At 43.6% G+C, this 16,846-nt stretch overlaps 1 protein-coding gene across 17 annotated transcripts in view; it reads left to right on the top strand.

The window, feature by feature from the left end:
- VGLL4 (vestigial like family member 4) overlaps window positions 1–16,846 on the top strand; it is a 277,108-nt gene that overhangs the window by 38,432 nt on the left and 221,830 nt on the right. For 16 of the 17 annotated variants that reach the window (XR_003796665.1, XR_003796669.1, XR_003796670.1 and 13 more), the window contains 2 exons: window positions 10,165–10,330; window positions 11,833–11,895. Coding sequence is in view for 11 of the 17 variants with exons in the window: in XM_029242473.1 (XP_029098306.1) it covers window positions 10,165–10,330; window positions 11,833–11,895 (229 nt within the window). In the remaining 6 variants the exon portion in view is untranslated. Of the gene's footprint in view, window positions 1–10,164; window positions 10,331–11,832; window positions 11,896–12,339; window positions 13,125–16,846 lie in introns of those variants that run through there. The other variant, XM_029242483.1, reaches the window with a different exon arrangement.

The raw sequence follows: 16,846 nt of genomic DNA, 5'->3' as shown, positions 1-16,846 counted from the left end.
CCACCAGCAGTGCAAGAGGGTTCCCTTTTCTCCACACCCTCTCCAGCATTTGTTGTTTGTCGATTTTCTGATGATGCCCATTCTAACTGTGTGAGGTGATACCTCATTGTAGTTTTGATTTGCATTTCTCTGATAATTAGTGATGTTGAGCAGCTTTTCATGTGCTTCTTGGCCATCTGTATGTCTTCTTTGGAGAAATGTCTATTTAGGTCTTCTACCCATTTTTTATAGGGTTGTTTGTTTTTTTAATATTGAGCTGCATGAGCTGTTTATATATTTTGGAGACTAATCCTTTGTCCATTGATTCATTTGCAAATATTTTCTCCCATTCTGAGGGCTGCCTTTTCGTCTTGTTTATGTTTTCTTTGCTGTGCAAAAGCTTTGAAGTTTCATTAGGTCCCATTTGTTTATTTTTGGTTTTATTTCCATTTCTCTAGGAGGTGGGTCAAAAAAGATCTTGCGCTGATTTATGTCAAACAGTGTTCTTCCTATGTTTTCCTCTAAGAGTTTTATAGTGTCTGGTCTTACATTTAGGTCTCTAATCCATTTTGAGTTTCTTTTTGTGTATGGAGTTAGGGAGTGTTCTGATTTCATTCTTTTACATGTAGCTGTCCAGTTTTTACAGCACCACTTATTGAAGAGACTCTTTTCTCCATTGTATATCCTTGCCTCCTTTGTCATAGATTAGTTGACCATAGGTGTGTGGCTTTCTATCTTGTTCCATTGATCTATATTTCTGTTCTTGTGCCAGTGCCAGTACCATATTGTCTTGATTACTATAGCTTTGTAGTATAATCTGAAGTCAAGGAGTCTGATTCCTCCAGCTCCGTTTTTTCCCCTCAAGACTGCTTTTGCTATTCGGGATCTTCTGTGTCTCCATACGAATTTTAAGGTTTTTTTGTTCTAGTTCTGTAAAAAATACCATTGGTAATTTGATAGGGATTACATTGAATCTGGAGATTGCTTTGGGTAGTATAGTCATTTTCCATGTTCCTGGATAGGAAGAATATTGATTCTTCCAATCCAAGAACATGCTATATCTATCCAACCGTTTGTATCATCTTTAATTACTTTCATCAGTGTCTTATAGTTTTCTGCGTACAGGTCTTTTGTCTCCCTAGGTAGGTTTATTCCTAGGTATTTTATTATTTTTGTTGCAGTGGTAAATGGGAGTGTTTCCTTAATTTCTCTTTCAGATTTTTCATCATTAGTGTATAGGAATGCAAGAGATTTCTGTGCATTAATTTTGTATCCTGCAACTTTACCAAATTCACTGATTAGCTCTATTAGTTTTCTGGTGGCATCTTTAGGATTCTCTATGTGTAGTATCATGTCATCTGCAAACAGTGACAGTTTTACTTCTTCTTTTCCAATTTGTATTCCTTTTATTTCTTTTTTCTTCTCTGATTGCCGTGGCTAGGACTTCCAAAGCTATATTGAATAGGAGTGGCGAGAGTGGATATCCTTGTCTTGTTCCTGATCTTAGAGCAAATGCTTTCAGTTTTTCGCCATTGAGAATGATGTTTGCTGTGGGTTTGTTGTATATGGCCTTTATTATGTTGAGGTAGGTTCCCTCTATGCCCACTTTCTGGAGGGTTTTTATCATAAATGGGTGTTGAATTTTCTCAAAAGCTTTTTCTGCATCTATTGAGATGATCATATGGTTTTTATTCTTCAAATTGTTAATATGGTGTATCACATTGATTGATTTGCGTATATTGAAGAATCCTTGCATCCCTGGGATAAATCCCACTTGATCATGGTGTATGATCCTTTTAATGTGTTGTTGGATTCTGTTTGCTAGTATTTTGTTGAGGATTTTTGGATCTGTATTCATCAGTGATAATCGGTCTGTAATTTTCTTTTTTTGTAGTATCTGTGTCTGATTTGGGTATCAGGGTGATGGTGGCCTTGTAGAATGAGTTTGGGAGTGTTCCTTCCTCTGCAATTTTTTGGAAGAGTTTGAGAAGGATGGGTGTTAGCTCTTCTCTAAATGTTTGATAGAATTCACCTGTGAAGCCATCTGGTCCTGGGCTTTTGGTTCTTGGAAGATTTTTAATCACAGTTTCAATTTCATTACTTGTGATTGGTCTGTTCAGATTTTCTTCCTGGTTCAGTCTTGGAAGGTTATACCTTTCAAAGAATTTGTCCATTTCTTCCAGGTTGTCCATTTTATTGGCATAGAGTTGTTTGTAGTAGTCCCTTAGGATGCTTTGTATTTCTGCGGCGTCTGTTGAAACGTCTCCTTTTTCATTTCTAATTTTATTGATTTGACTCCTCTCCCTCTTTTTCTTGATGAGTCTAGCCAGTGGTTTATCAATTTTGTTTATCTTCTCAAAGAACCAGCTTTTAGTTTTATTGATCTTTGCTATTGTTTTCTTTGTTTCTATTTCATTTATTTCTGCTCTGATCTTTATGATTTCTTCCTTCTACTAACTTTGGGTTTTGTTTGTTCTTCTTTCTCTAGTTCCTTTAGGTGTAAGGTTAGATTGTTTATTTGAGATTTTTCCTGTTTCTTGAGGTAGGCTTGTATTGCTCTAAACGTCCCTCTTAGAACTGCTTTTGCTGCATCCTGTAGATTTTGGATCATCGTGTTTTTGTTGTCATTTGTCTCTAGGTTTTTTTTTATTTCCTTTTTTATTTCTTCAGTGATCTCTTGGTTATTTAGTAATGTATTGTTTAGCCTCCATGTGTTTGTGTTTTTTACGGTTTTTTCCCTGTAATTGATTTCTAATCTCATAGCATTGTGGTCAGAAAACATGCTTGATATGATTTCAAAATTCTTAAATTCACTGAGGCTTGATTTGTGACCCAAGATGTGATCTATCCTGGAGAATGTTCCATGTGCACTTGAGAAGAAAGTGTAATCTGCTGTTTTTGGATGGAATGTCCTATAAATATCAATTAAATCTGTCTGGTCTATTGTGTCATTTAAAGCTTGTGTTTCCTTTTAATTTTCTGTCTGGATCATCTGTCCATTGGTGTAAGTGAGGTGTTAAAGTCCCCCATTATTACTGTGTTACTGTCGATTTCCTCTTTTATAGCTGTTAGCAGTTGCCTTATGGTGAGGTGCTCTTATGTTGGGTGCATATATGTTTATAGTTGTTATATTCTCCTGTTGGATTGATCCCTTGATCATTATGTAGTGTCCTTCCTTGTGTCTTGTAACATTCTTTAACATCTATTTTATCTGATATGAGTATTGCTACTCTGGCTTTCTTTTGATTTCCATTTGCATGGAATATCTTTTTCCATCCCCTCACTTTCAGTCTGTATGTGTCCCTAGCGGGTCTCTTGTAGACGGCATATAAATGGGTCTTGTTTTTGTATCCCTTCAGCGAGCCTGTGTCTTTTGGTTGGACCATTTAATCCATTCACGTTTAAGGTAATTATCGATATGTATGTTCCTATTACCATTTTCTTAATTTTGGGGGGTTTGTTTTTGTAGGTCCTTTTCTTCTCTTCTGTTTCCACTTAGAGAAGTTCCTTTAGTTGTAGAGCTGGTTGTAGAGCTGGTTTGGTGGTGCTGAATTCTCTTAGATTTTGCTTGTCTATAAACCTTTTGATTTCTCCGTCAAATCTGAATGAGATACTCGTTGGGTAGAATAATCTTGGTTGCAGGTTCTTCCGTTTGATCACTTTAAATATATCGTGCCGCTCCCTCTGGCTTGTAGAGCTTCTGCTGAGAAATCAGCTGTTAACCTTTGAGTTCCATTGTATGTTATTTGTCATTTTTCCCTTGCTGCTTTCAATAATTTTTCTTTGTCTTTAATTTTTGTCAGTTTGATTACTATGTGTCTTGGTGTGTTTCTCCTTGGGTTTGTCCTGCCTGGGACTCTCTGCGCTTCCTGGACTTGGGTGGCTATTTCCTTTCCCATGTTAGGGAAGTTTTCGACTATAATCTCTTAAAATATTTTCTCAGGTGTTTTCTCCCTCTCTTCTCCTTCTGGTACGCCTATAATGCAAATGTTGTTGAGTTTAATGTTGTCCCAGAGGTCTCTTAGGCTGTCTTCGTTTCTTTTCATTCTTTTTTCTTTATTCTGTTCCACGGCAGTGAATTCCACCATTCTGACTTCCAGGTCACTTGTCCATTCTTTTGCCTCAGTTATTCTACTATTGATTCCTTATAGTGTATTTTTCATTTCATTTATTGTATTGTTCATTTCTGTTTGTTTGTTCCTTAAATCTCCTAGGTCTTTTTTAAACATTTCTTGAGTCTTTTCGATCTTTGCCTTCATTCTTTTTCTGAGGTCCTGGATCATCTTTACTATCATTATTCTGACTTCTTTTTCTGGAAGGTTTCCTATCTCCGCTTCATTTAGTTGTTTTTCTGGGGTTTTATCTTGTTGCTTCATCTGGTACATAGCCCTCTGTGTTTTCATCTTGTCTATCTTCCTGTGAATGTGGTTTTTGTTCTGCAGGCTGCAGGATTGTAGTTCTTGTTGCTTCTGCTGTCTGCCCTCTCATAGCTTTAAGTTTAATAGGATGCTTACTGTGTCCTCTGGGAGAAGCATTTCTTCTTTTGAAACTAGGATCTCTAGACCCACAGTCCTAAAGTTGTGGAGGTGGGAAGCACAGATTGCCCAGGTGGTCCCTGGGAATGACAGTAAGCAAGGCTGTTTCTCCTTTTACCCTGTGGTTCCCAGACTCATGTAGTCTAGCAGTTGGGAACATAGTACTCTATAACGGCCATGAATTTAGGGTATATACTGTGCCCTACTCTCAGAGGGTATCATCTCTAAGCTGTTGCTCAGCTCTTCTTCAAAGCTCTTTCATTGGGTTTTTCAGTAGTGACACTATTGACATTTTAGGCTGAATAATTCTTTGTTGTAGGGGCCAAAAATGTCCCCTTTTTGAGAACTACTGCTATCCCAGGCTGGCAGCTCTGGTGCACTGTGTGGTAGGAACAGTGGAGCCGTGATCCTGTGCCCGTCCTGCACCTGTGCCCTGTGAGCCCTGTACAGTGGTATTGGCTGAGCCCTGTGGGCAGGAAAGGCAAGCCCATGCTTAGAATATGAGTCACTTCCAGGCAAGAGGAGTTGCTGCCCGTTCCCAGGTGGAAGGGATCCAGTGTAGTCAACTTATCACGAAGTGGCTGGTTAGTCTCAGGAGATGGTCGTGTTATGAGGATCTCAGTGTTGGCCTCTGTTGCTGTCAGGATAGACTTTCAACCGCAGCAGTGGCTCAGTCAGCCTTGGTGAGTAGAAGCCCCTGATATTGGATCTGGGCAGAGCCTCTATCTCTCCCGCCCACTACCCCTGCTACAAGCCGTTATGCCATCACTGGGATGAAAGAGCCTGTTGAATCAACTGGCTAAATTGTTCTTTTGGTTGTTGTTGCTTCTTCTGTGTTGGATGCTCTCAGATGGAAGCATTAACGTACAATACAAAGATCTTCATACTTTGTGTCCCCTCCCATAGGTCCATCCACATGCCTCTTCCCCCCAAATCCTGTCTTCCACCTTCTAATCTTCTTCCTTTTAGGTCCCTAACCAACCAGTGAACCATTGTCCACTCTTTGAGTCTTTGTATATTCTTATCTTGGGCCACTTTTCCATGTAAAGTGGGTAACCAGCTGTGCCACCTGCAGCGTACTCACTGGGATGATGGCTCCTCATCAGTGTCTTCCAGGGCCATCCCTGGGTGCGGCTGCAATGCATCATTTTCACCCCGTACATACTACAAGCCAAATCATCCATGAAGCAAGCCCATCCGTTATCCTCCTCCAAAAGCCTCCTTGTAGCCATGTGCATGAGCCAGTGGAGAAGTAGAACATTATGTGCTGGTGCAACAGTGGAAATGATGGGGGTCTGGGTTTCCTGTTTGTGCAGCTGACTTGTGCCCTCTGGCCTTGCGCATGTCCAATGCTGGTGTATCTCTTACGTCCTACAGTGGATTGCTCTTGAGCTTCGTGACCTTATGACTTGGTGAATCTGTCAGATCCCAGTTCATAATGGGCAGTTCTTGATACATGGTCATTTGATGTCCCATGGTTAGAAGCTCTGTCTCTGCCAGGGTGTAGCATCTAGGAGCTGATTTCAAATGGTGTGTGGTTCTTCACTACAGATGGCGTGGCCTTGCTCCAGAACCCTAGCAGTCTCCGTTGTGATCTCCTGCTGGGAGCCCACTGTAACTTCCCCTGGCTTCTCTGTACACTGAGGATGCCTTTAGTACCGTAGTTTACAGGGAGGTGTGGCCCACGTGGTGGAGGGCTGCTTACCCTGCTGCCTGTATCTATCGCAGAGCTCGTTTTCGCTCTTGCCCCTCACAGATCTTGCATCCTTTTATATCGCTGGGTAAATGGCTCTGAGCATTATTCCCAAGTGTGGAATATGCTTCATCTAGGACCTGAAGAGGCCTATCAGGCAGGGTGCTTCCTTCTTAGTGGTGAGAGGTACGAGATGCCGTAAGTTGATCTTTACTTTGGAGAGGCTGTCCCAGAGCTCCAGGTCACTTGACCCCTAAACTCCTCCCTGATGTGGTGTGCTCCTCACAATTCATGAGGTTTATCTTTTACCCACTGGGGTGCATATATCTACCAAGGCCTCCAGTGTACTTGCCCTTTAGCGCTCACCAGGTGACAGCAGCAACGTGTCATTGATGTAGTGGACCAATGAGATTATACAGAATATCCAAACAGTCTGGTTTTCTTTGAATATCTTATGACAGGGTGGGGGAGTTAACACGGCCCTGAGGCAGGTGGTAAGGCGCACTTGGTCCGTCCTGTGTGGCCGCGAGCTGCTTCTCATCCTCCTTGCTCTGTGGATGGCAGAGAATGCGCTCGCCAGGCCTGTGGCCCCGTCCAGACACCTGAGGCTCTGCTGATACGCTTCAGCAGACTTCCCACATCTGCCACAGCCGGTACAGCGGGGCTTCTACTTGGTTGAGTTTGTGGTGGTCTGCTACCATCTGCCAGAATCCATTTGGATTTTGTGAAGGCCAGACTCAGTGGAGATATGATGGGACCGTCAGCTCTAGTATTAGTCAGGGTTCTCCAGAGAAACAGGACCAATAGGATATATAGAGAAAGATTTATTTTAGGGAATTAACTCACAGAGTTGTGAGGGTTGGCAAGTTTGAAATTTGCAGGGCAAGCCAGCAGGCCGGAGACCCAGGGAAGAGTGTGTTGTACTCTTGAGCCCGAGGGCAATCTGGAGGCAGACTTCCTTCTTCCTCAGGAAACTAGTCTTTTTTCATAAGGCCTTCAACTGACTGGATGAGGCCCATCCATATTAACGGGGGTCATCTGCTACTCAAAGTCTACTGACTTAAAAAGATACCTTTACGGTAACATCTGGACTAAAGTTTAACCAAGCAACTGGGCTCTATAGCCTAGCCAAGTTGACATACAAAGTTAAACATCACACCCCTGCATCCTTCAGGTCTATAGGGGGCATTATTCTCTGCCATTCCTCCTGTGATGTGGTTTTGTTTTTTCATTACTCTTTTGGCCAGGGGGTGAGAACGGCAGCTTCAGAGGCTTCCACTTGGCCTTCTACACTATGATAGCTCCAAAATGCTGTCTGAGAATGTGCTTTCTAGGACCACTCTTGGTACCAATTGTGTAGGATCAGGATTGGGGAGATTAGAAACAAAGACTCCATCTGATCCTGTGATGGCACTGTGGAGCTCGATGGCCCTTCCTAGCTGTCCCCACTTGGGGCAAAGAGACCAGGCCTTTGTACTCCTGCATTTTCCAGTCTTTGGATACAGGCAGCTCCCTTTGCCTGAGGACAGTTGTGGGAGGGACTCTGAGGGAGGGAGTCAGCCAACTTGCCCAGCAGCTGGCAGAATGAGTACCTTGCCCCAAAGCCAGGATGTGGTCGGTGCAACACAGCATCCACTATCATATGCCCATATCTGCTTTTTTAAAACATCAGCCTGATTGAGATATGATTTACATACTGTAAAATTCGGTGGTTTTTAGTCTGTTTACACAGTTGTGCAACCATCACCACAATCTAGTTTTACAACATTTTCATCACCCCAAAAAGAAACCCCATGCCCAGTAGCAGTACCTAGCTTCCCCTCCCGGCAGGCAGCCACTAATCTACTTTTCTGACTCCGTGGATTTGCCTCTTCTAGATACTTCCTGTAAATAGAATCATAGAACATGTGGTCTTTTCCATGTCTGCTTTTAAAATGCAATTTGACTCATAATTTAACTGAATGCTTTCACTTTTGTGTTTTAATGAGAATTGAAGCGTAAGGATAATTAAAATTCTGCAATTTATTTGAACATGTCACCTAATATTTTGTCTTGGAACACATGCTTTCAAACAAAAACTCCAGTGCATTCTTTTCCTCAAGAGAAAGCAGTGGCAAATAACTGTTTTCTAATTCCTCATATTACTCAGCCATTTTGGCATTTCTAAAATTCCTGGAAGTTTCATAGGTAAAGCCTTGAAATATAAGATCCTAGTGACTAATCTCAATACTTGGCCCCAAAATATGAGTCTATAAATGTCATTTCTAGCATCTTTTACAGAAATATTCACATTTTTTGTCATTTATCTAGCCAGAGCTAAGTGGAGGTTGAATCCTGTGAATTTAGGACCATCTCCATGATAAATATGAAATATTTAGGTTAAAAAAACCTTCACCTTATTGAAGCCACTATATAATAGCATTTTCTTCTTTTTTGCATAGATTTATAGATAAAACTAGAAAATCTAGACATTGGCATATACTCAGTAAATATTTGTTGAATGAAAAAGTGGTAGAATGAATGAATTCTAATTATTAAGAAAGTTGGTCATATCTGGAAAATCCAAATCTAAAATTTAATACATTCATGTATCTATTCTTTTTTCTTACTGTTCTCTTAAAGTTAAAACCTAAACGCTTGTTGCAAGAATACGAGACAGATTCTTACTGGGAGAGTAATGTGATGACCTGCTGAGGGCAGTGGTACTGGTTTTCGCCTTGGCAGGGAGTCATATGTTTACATGATTTTGGAAAAATTTAGTTCCATGACGTAAAATATATTAGACTAGGAGTTAGGGAAGCTGGGTGTGGGCTTAGCTCTATGGATAACTTTTGATTCACAGGTTTCCAAGTAAAGTCTAATGCATAGTTTTATATATGCTTTATTTCTGTATTTTTCTTTAAATTTGATGTATTTTAGAATACACTGGGAACAGAAACCATTGGTATAACTTACTGCTGTTTAAGAAATAATGACAACTAAGCTTTATTGGTGCAGTTATTCATCCTCTTATTCAACCGATGTTTTTTGATTACTTACTATGTGCCAGGGGATTAAAAGTGAATAAAGATTAGTCTCTGTCATCAGTTTATTCCTACAGTTTATGAAATACAGCATGGTACATAAAAGGCCCTACAGACAGGAGACACGAATTTAGATCCCACTCTCTGATTGGCTGCATGTTACTGGCTATGTTACTTTGTGCCCCTGTGTTTAAAATGAGTACATGGGGAACTTCCCTGGTGGCACAGAGGTTAAGAATCCGCCTGCCAATGCAGGGGACACGGGTTCAAGCCCGGGTCTGGGAAGATCCCACATGCCGTGGAGCAACTAAGCCTGGGCGCCACAACTACTGAGCCTGTGCTCTAGAGCCCATGAGCCACAACTGCAGAGCCCACATGTCACAACTACTGAAGCCCCCATGCCTAGAGCCCGTGCTCCACAACAAGAGAAGCCACCGCAATGAGAAGCCCACGCACCGCAACGAAGAGTTCGCCGCAACTAGAGAAAGCCCGCGCGCAGCAACGAAGACCCAACACAGCCAAAAATAAATAAATAAATAAATAAATAAATAAATAAATAAATAAAAGAAAATGAGTACTTGGGTGAGCCGGTGTGTCGATGAATTTTAGCTGAAATTTTACTTTCTTTAACTACCGGATTTAGAACAAATAGAAATTTTAAAACTGAGAGTCAAAAATTGATTCTTGAAAGAAATTTCTATTCTTAAGTACAAGTAGAATATCATAGGAAAAGAATTAACTTGTTCAAAGGAACTTAGAATCCTTAACACCTAGGCATTCAGTTTCAGAAAGGAGAAAGTCTCCTTAGCACCTGCCTAGTCTACTAGGTGTGAGTTCATATATGTTCATGTGGTTTTAAGGAGAAGCCATGTGCTTTGAATATTTATAGAATTCAAAGCACTTTCCATAGACATCATCTTTTTTTTTTCCTTAGATCGATAAAAGCCCAGAAGGACAGTTCACTCAACTAATGACATTGCCCAAAACCTTACAGCAACAAATAAATCATATTGTGGACCCTCCTGGAAAAAACAGAGATGTGGAAGAAACTTTATTACAAGTGGCTCATGACCCCGACTGTGGAGACGTGGTGCGTCTAGGTACGTGCATGAATCTGACGGGGAGGAAGTGTTGGCTGGAGGGGGTCGGGGGGAGCAAACTTTGTGGCTGAGACGGGTTCTCTATTCTTTCTTGCCTAGTGAGATGGAGAGAGAGATTTCCTCTCAGAATAAGAAAGCACTAACAGTCTGGGGTTTTCCCAACCTAAATTCTTGTTTGTTTGAAGTAGGGTGCTGAAAGTACTTCTATTTTCAGATCCCTGGGTCCTAAATCACTGACAGAGAGGGAAACAATGATTCTTTTGGTCCCAAGGGCATAATGTTTAGAAGTTATTTCAAAGACATGTGTTTGTTCCTCACGGTGGTCTGAGGAGGATGGAGACTGGTGATTTTTTTTTTTTTTTTTTTTTTTATTGTGGTACGCGGGGCTCTCACTGTTGTGGCCTCTCCCATTGCGGAGCGCTGACTCCGGACGCGCAGGCTCAGCGGCCATGGCTCATGGGCCTAGCCGCTCCGCGGCATGTGGGATCTTCCCGGACCGGGGCACGAACCCGCGTCCCCTGCATCGGCAGGCGGACCCTCAACCACTGCGCCACCAGGGAAGCCCGAGACTGGTGACATTTTTAATGCTTTTATAACATCAAGAACACCACTCTCCTCGGCCGACGCCCCCTCGGTGTGGCTCCTGTGTGCACAGTAGGTCTGCTCCAACATGGCCCCTGTTCCTCACGTCATCCCCAATGTGGACCAAAAATCTGAGCCTGATCTTCAGAGACTTGCTGCCTTTTGAGGTGTTACAGGTAATTTACAAGGTCAGTCAGTAAGTAAGGAAATCATGAAATTGAAAATGATGCCCTCCCTCAGATGAGCGCACCGTTTACTGTTGAGTATGTATTTGCTGAGCTTCCCCAGGGAGCAGTCTGGCCACCTGGCAGGATGCAAGTCACAGTGACGGTGTCGCATGGAGAGACCTGCCCGTCGGGCAGAGCGGAGCATGTGCCTAGGGCGCCGGGTACCTCTTTTGAAGATACATGTGGAGGCGTGTCTTTTCTGGTCATGGTGTGAGTCCTTCTGCCTTTCTGCGGGCCTGAAGGACTGTCCCGCTGTCCTCACCGAGGAGTCCTCTGAGTGATTTCAGAATAAGTTTTCCTCCTAGGCAGAAACGTTTGGTGTTTTTTTCCCCAATCTTTCCACATCTTGGAATTGAGAGCCAGCAGACTTAAGCAGATTTAAAGTGAAAAAAATGACCTTCAAGGGTCACCTAACCCACTGGTTGTAAGATGAGACGTCGCAGACCCAGAGTGGGGTGGTCATTTGCTTGTGTTCACACAGCTGGTCAGCGACACAGCTGGTCGTTGACACAGCTGGCAGCTCCAGTCTCCTGGACCTCGATCCTGATACTCTGTTCACTGTCACTCTGACACCAGAGATAGATTTGCTGGTTTTATTGGATAGCTGGAAAGAATATTTAGTTTCAGGTTTTAAAAGTGTTAGGATGACTCACATCTGGCTTTTTTGGCATTGTTACTGTTTTTTTCTCACAGGGCTCTCAGCAATCGTGAGACCTTCCAGTATGAGACAGAGCACCAAAGGCATTTTCACTGCTGGTAAGAATTGTTAAAAATCCACACTTAACGTACGTGCTGGATTGAGCAGCCTCAGTGCTCCTGGTTAAAATGTAAAGCTTTATCTGTATCCTGCAAGTACTTGCAAAATGCTGAATTTTGATGGTCATAACCTAGGACACGGCAGTAACATATAGACAGGCAGATGGCGCTGTAATCCAGAGTCTGAGGTGCTGCTGGGAGGATTTGCTGCCCCTCTGTGTTTTCCCAGTTACTCCTTATGTGCAGGTTTCCCCTTGCGTTTTTATATCTGTGGGAGTTACACATGATATTGTTGCAAAAACAGCAGTACCTTGCCCTCCCCGCCGGCCAGTGTTCCTCTCCAGAGACAACCACTGCTGACTCTCCTGGTGGGTTATTTTTGTTTTCACTGCTGTTTCTCTGGATAATGAGCTTATATTGCTGCTTCTCTCCTTTTAATTTTAGGCATCATCTGTGGACTTCTCACTCTAGCAGATTAGAATTCAACTGCCCCCACCAACGCGCACACACACACCCCCGCACCCATCCCTCTGTGTTCCAAATATGGTTGTGCCGTAGCTTTAGTGAAGCCAATCTTGAGTTTCCATTGTCTGACTGTGTTACTGTGATTCATAGCTGAGCCATGTGATACACTTTTCCTTGCCTTCACAGCTTTCTTTTCCCACAGAGTCTGTCGTCACCTGTCTCATGTGAGGAACCCTGTTTCCTGTATCTGGTGTCTTTGATTTTTGTGGCGCACAGCCTCATTTTGGTGAAGCGCACCATCCGGGAACTTCGTGGGCAAGGGGGCAGAGGAGGCAGATTTGGAGCCCATGTGTGGCCAAGTGTATCTTTAGTCACCTCATGCCTGACTGAGGCTCAGGCTGGAGATGGTTAGAAATAGTTGTCCTTTAGAATTTTGATACCGTTGCTTCCATTATCTCCTCACTTCTAGGAAGTTCTGATTCTTAATCCTTTGTGTATGTTCTTTGTGGAAGGCTTTTAGGTCTTCTTTTAACCCCAGGGCTCTGAAGTTTCTCAGTGGTGTGTTTCGATGTGAGTCTGTTTTTATCTGTTACACTGAATACTCATTACCCTTCAGTTTGGAAACTCAGAGTATAAGAATATAGGAAAAATTTATTGTATTCGTTCTTCCCATCTGTTTTCTCTCTTCTCTTTCTGGAACACCTTTTATTCAAACATTGGACCTCCTAGACTGGTCCTTTGGTTTTCTTTCTTTCGTGTCCTCTTTGTCCTTTTTTTTTTTTTTTTTTTTTTTGCGGTACTTGGGCCTCTCACTGTGGTGGCCTCTCCCATTGCGGAGCACAGGCTCCAGACGCACAGGCTCAGCGGCCATGGCCCACGGGCCCAGCCACTCCGCAGCATGTGGGATCTTCCCGGACTGGGGCACGAACCCATGTCCCCTGCATCGGCAGGCGGACTCTCAACCACTGCGCCACCAGGGAAGCCCCATCTCTTTGTCCTTTTGTTTTGCTTTCTCCACTTGAGTTTCCATTGAGTTGTTTTATTTTTGTTATTTTAATTTCTAGGAGCTCTTCTCTTTTTTTGTTCTCTGAATATTCCTATTTTTTTAAATTTAAAACATCCTGTTCTTGTGTTATGGGCTTAAACATTTGAACATATCTTTGGATATTGCCAAGTTGCCAAAGTGGTTTATCATTTTATCATCCCACTAGGGGTAAACGAAAGTTCTTGTTTCTCCCCATTCTTTCCAACACTTGGTATTGTCTGATGACGGACCTTTCCAGTTCAGTCTCTCTTTATGCAGCTGTCTACTGAGCATCCCTTATGTGCTCGCCACGCAGGATACAGGGTGAACCCTGTACCATCCTGCCTTCAGAGGCTTCATCATCTAGAAGGGGAGACAGACACATAAATAGAAGTTTGCGTTACTAGGGATAAATGGCATAGAGGGAACCTGAAGAAGGGAGTGGTCTTTCAGCCTGATTCTGATCCCTGGCTTGAGATTGCCAGGGAGCTGCACGATCACACCTCTTAACGCCTCGCTTCGGTTGCCTGGGGACACAGCCAAATGTCGCCCTCCTGAATCTTTGGAAAGATTCAGCCCGTCCACAAAGGTTTAGTAGCACGTGTGCGAGACCTGCTCAGCTGAAGATTGTCCTACCACTCGGGGTGCATAGCTTTGCATTTCCAATTAAGATATTTATTTAATCTGTTTTCTTGCTGAGTTATCCTGGCAAGGCTGAAGATGAGGTGCTTTTGTTTGCTTGGGTGGCTCAGGCTATTAATCTGTGTTTTGCATGATTGCAACTCCCTTACCATAATCCTTGGGTGAGGCTGGATGCTTTGGGTTTTTCTTTTTTTGGCTTCCTGTGCTATAAGCAACTACTAGATTTATTGATTTTTTTTTTTTTTAGTTGTGATAGTGGTGGTGTTATGGGGTTAAAAAATCATTTTCTTGTAGAAATACATACTAACATATTTACAGATGAAATGACAGACTGTCTGAGAATTGCTTCAAAAGAAAACATGTTGGAGGGAAGTGGGTAAGGGTGGGGATGACTCGAGATTGGCTATGAGTTGATATATTGTTGAAGCTGGTGAACATACATGGGAACATAATATGCCATTCTTTTATAAGCTTGAATTCATCTCTAATAAAAGGTTTTTAAAAATCCACCCTCATCATCTCTATTTTTTTTTTTTTTTTTTTTTTTTGGCTGCATTGGGTCTTTGTTGCTGTGCATGGGCTTTCTCGAATTGTGGCGAGCAGGGGCTACCCTTCGTTGCAGTGCGCGGGCTTCTCAATGCGGTGGCTTCACCTGTTGCGGAGCACGGGCTCTAGGCATGCGGGCTTCAGTAGTTGTGGCGTGCGGGCTCAGTAGTTGTGGTGCACGGGCTTCCTTGCTCCACGGCACGTGGAATCTTCCTGGACCAGGGCTCAAACCCATGTCCCCTGCATTGGCAGGCAGATTCTTAACCACTGTGCCACCAGGGAAGTTCCATCCACCCTCATCATCTCTTGACACGTCAACCTGAAATGGATCTTTGGTCCTCTTTCCTCTTGTTCTTCCTGGTTGCCAGCAGAGGGCAGTGGGTATCATCTCATGGAACCCGCAGCCCAGATTTCCTTGTGGCGGTGGAGTGCCCAGTGCTGCCTCCTCTGAGTGCTCACTAATTTTCTCCCTTCCCCTCTAAAGATGTCTCACTGGATTGTGGAACCAGAGGGACAGAATGTCTGCAGCCTGCTCTGAGGTTGCAGGAATTGTGGAAGGTGATGAGCGTTCCTTCAGATTTCGCTGGGTTTGTTTACCCTGTGCTCTGGCTTCTCTGGTTTATGGTGGTTGAGGGCTGTGATGAAGGTGGCCCAGGCCAAGGGCAGGGGTTTGTGAGCCTCAGAGATTAGGGTTCGAACTCCAGCTTAACTACTGTGACTTGGGTAAGTTACCTAATTTTTCTTAGTTTTAATTTCATAGGGATAATTATGCCTGCCTCACTGGGTTGTGAAAATTATATCTTAAGACATATAAGAGCACCAGCACTGTGCCTGGTCTTTCCTCTTTGGTATCATTACCTAAAAGCTTCCTGCCGTCTCTTTAGAACATGCCTCCTTGCATTTTCCTATTCAACTAGCAGTAGCCCCGTCACTAGGTCTCCAGCTGGAGTAAACTAGCAACCGTAGACCCTGAGTGGCTGGTTTACTCTTTCTCTGTCCTCTAACTTCACAGCAAGCGTCAGAACCTCTCTCCTCTTGTGCGCTGCTCTTTAGAAGTCCTCTGGATGTGGCCATAATTGCTGTTGTTCTGCCTGGCTTGTGCTGGGTGCATCTTCCTGAAATCTCCCAAGTTCTGCCTCTGGTCAGGTTTTCAGCCAGCTGATGTATCACCTGCAGAGTGAGAAAATCCCAGGTTATTTGGTTGCACTTTTCCTCCTTTGTAGCCCTTATCACTCCTCCCCTCTGCAACCAGCCACTCGTAGTGGGGGTAAAAAGGAAGGGTCTCCTTAGCTAGTGAATAACTTTTATATTCAAATATTGTTAAATTCAGAGAGAGCGAAGCTAAGATGGTGATAAGAAGGCCTTGGCTCAGAGTTGTAGTTCACGTCTTCGCTCTGTAACCTTGGTATGTTAACAGCCCTTCTTCCTTGAAATGGAGGGGATCCTAATACCCAACTCGTGGCATGTTGTGAGTGTCCAGTATGTAACCAGTACCCAGTAGGTGCTTTATAAACTTGAGTGAGTCTAGATCTAAGTATCAGTCTCTTCCTGGAAGAGATGGAAGCCAGGCTCTATGTCAGCCCAAAGGGTTGCCCTTTCTGATGAACTGTGTTGGGTGACACGGCAGGTGTCCTCATGTGGTCTGACACTCTGTCTGTGTTAGTTCCCTGAAATTCCCCTACCATCAGATATACCCATGTTCCAAGGTGAGTACAGAACTACTTCCAAAACCAAACACTGTTTTTCCCTTTAGCCTGGGAGTTGGTTATTGGCAAGATAATACTGACTTCTTAGACTGTGCTGTTAATGGAGCAGCTGGTTTTTATCAGGGTCTCGGGGCAGCAGCTGCAGCCAGGCAGCTCGGGAGAGCAGGAGACTGTTTAGCCTCCTGGTCCTTGCCTGCGCCGCCCTGCAGGGCAGCAGCACACCGCATCACAGCTCAGCCCGGCCAAGCAAACATCATGTTCTGATCAGCCACAGCCATTCATGTGTCTAACCTGAATGAGTAGAGAGGAGTGGAACTCTTTGCATCTTTGCGGGACGGCGGGGGGGAGCTTGGGGAGAAATGGGTCAGGGGCTTAGCAGTTAGACTGAGAAGCAAGCAGGAGCCAGACAGGGGAAGGCCTGTAAAAGCCTGAAGGGGAATCCAGAGTTTCACTGAGGGGAGAGGGAAGCCGCTGAAGGATTGTCGAAAGACTGCTGTAGTGAGAGGATAGAGAGCAGCTTGGAGGGAGGTGACGCTGTTGCTTGGGAAACTGATCGGCTGCGGCTGCA

Source organism: Monodon monoceros, unplaced genomic scaffold, assembly GCF_005190385.1.
Source record: "Monodon monoceros isolate NGI ecotype Baffin Bay Population unplaced genomic scaffold, NGI_Narwhal_1 Super_Scaffold_3, whole genome shotgun sequence".
Lineage (NCBI taxonomy): Eukaryota > Metazoa > Chordata > Mammalia > Artiodactyla > Monodontidae > Monodon > Monodon monoceros.
Note: the sequence above shows the minus strand (reverse complement) of the source record. Positions and strands in the feature narration are given on the sequence as shown.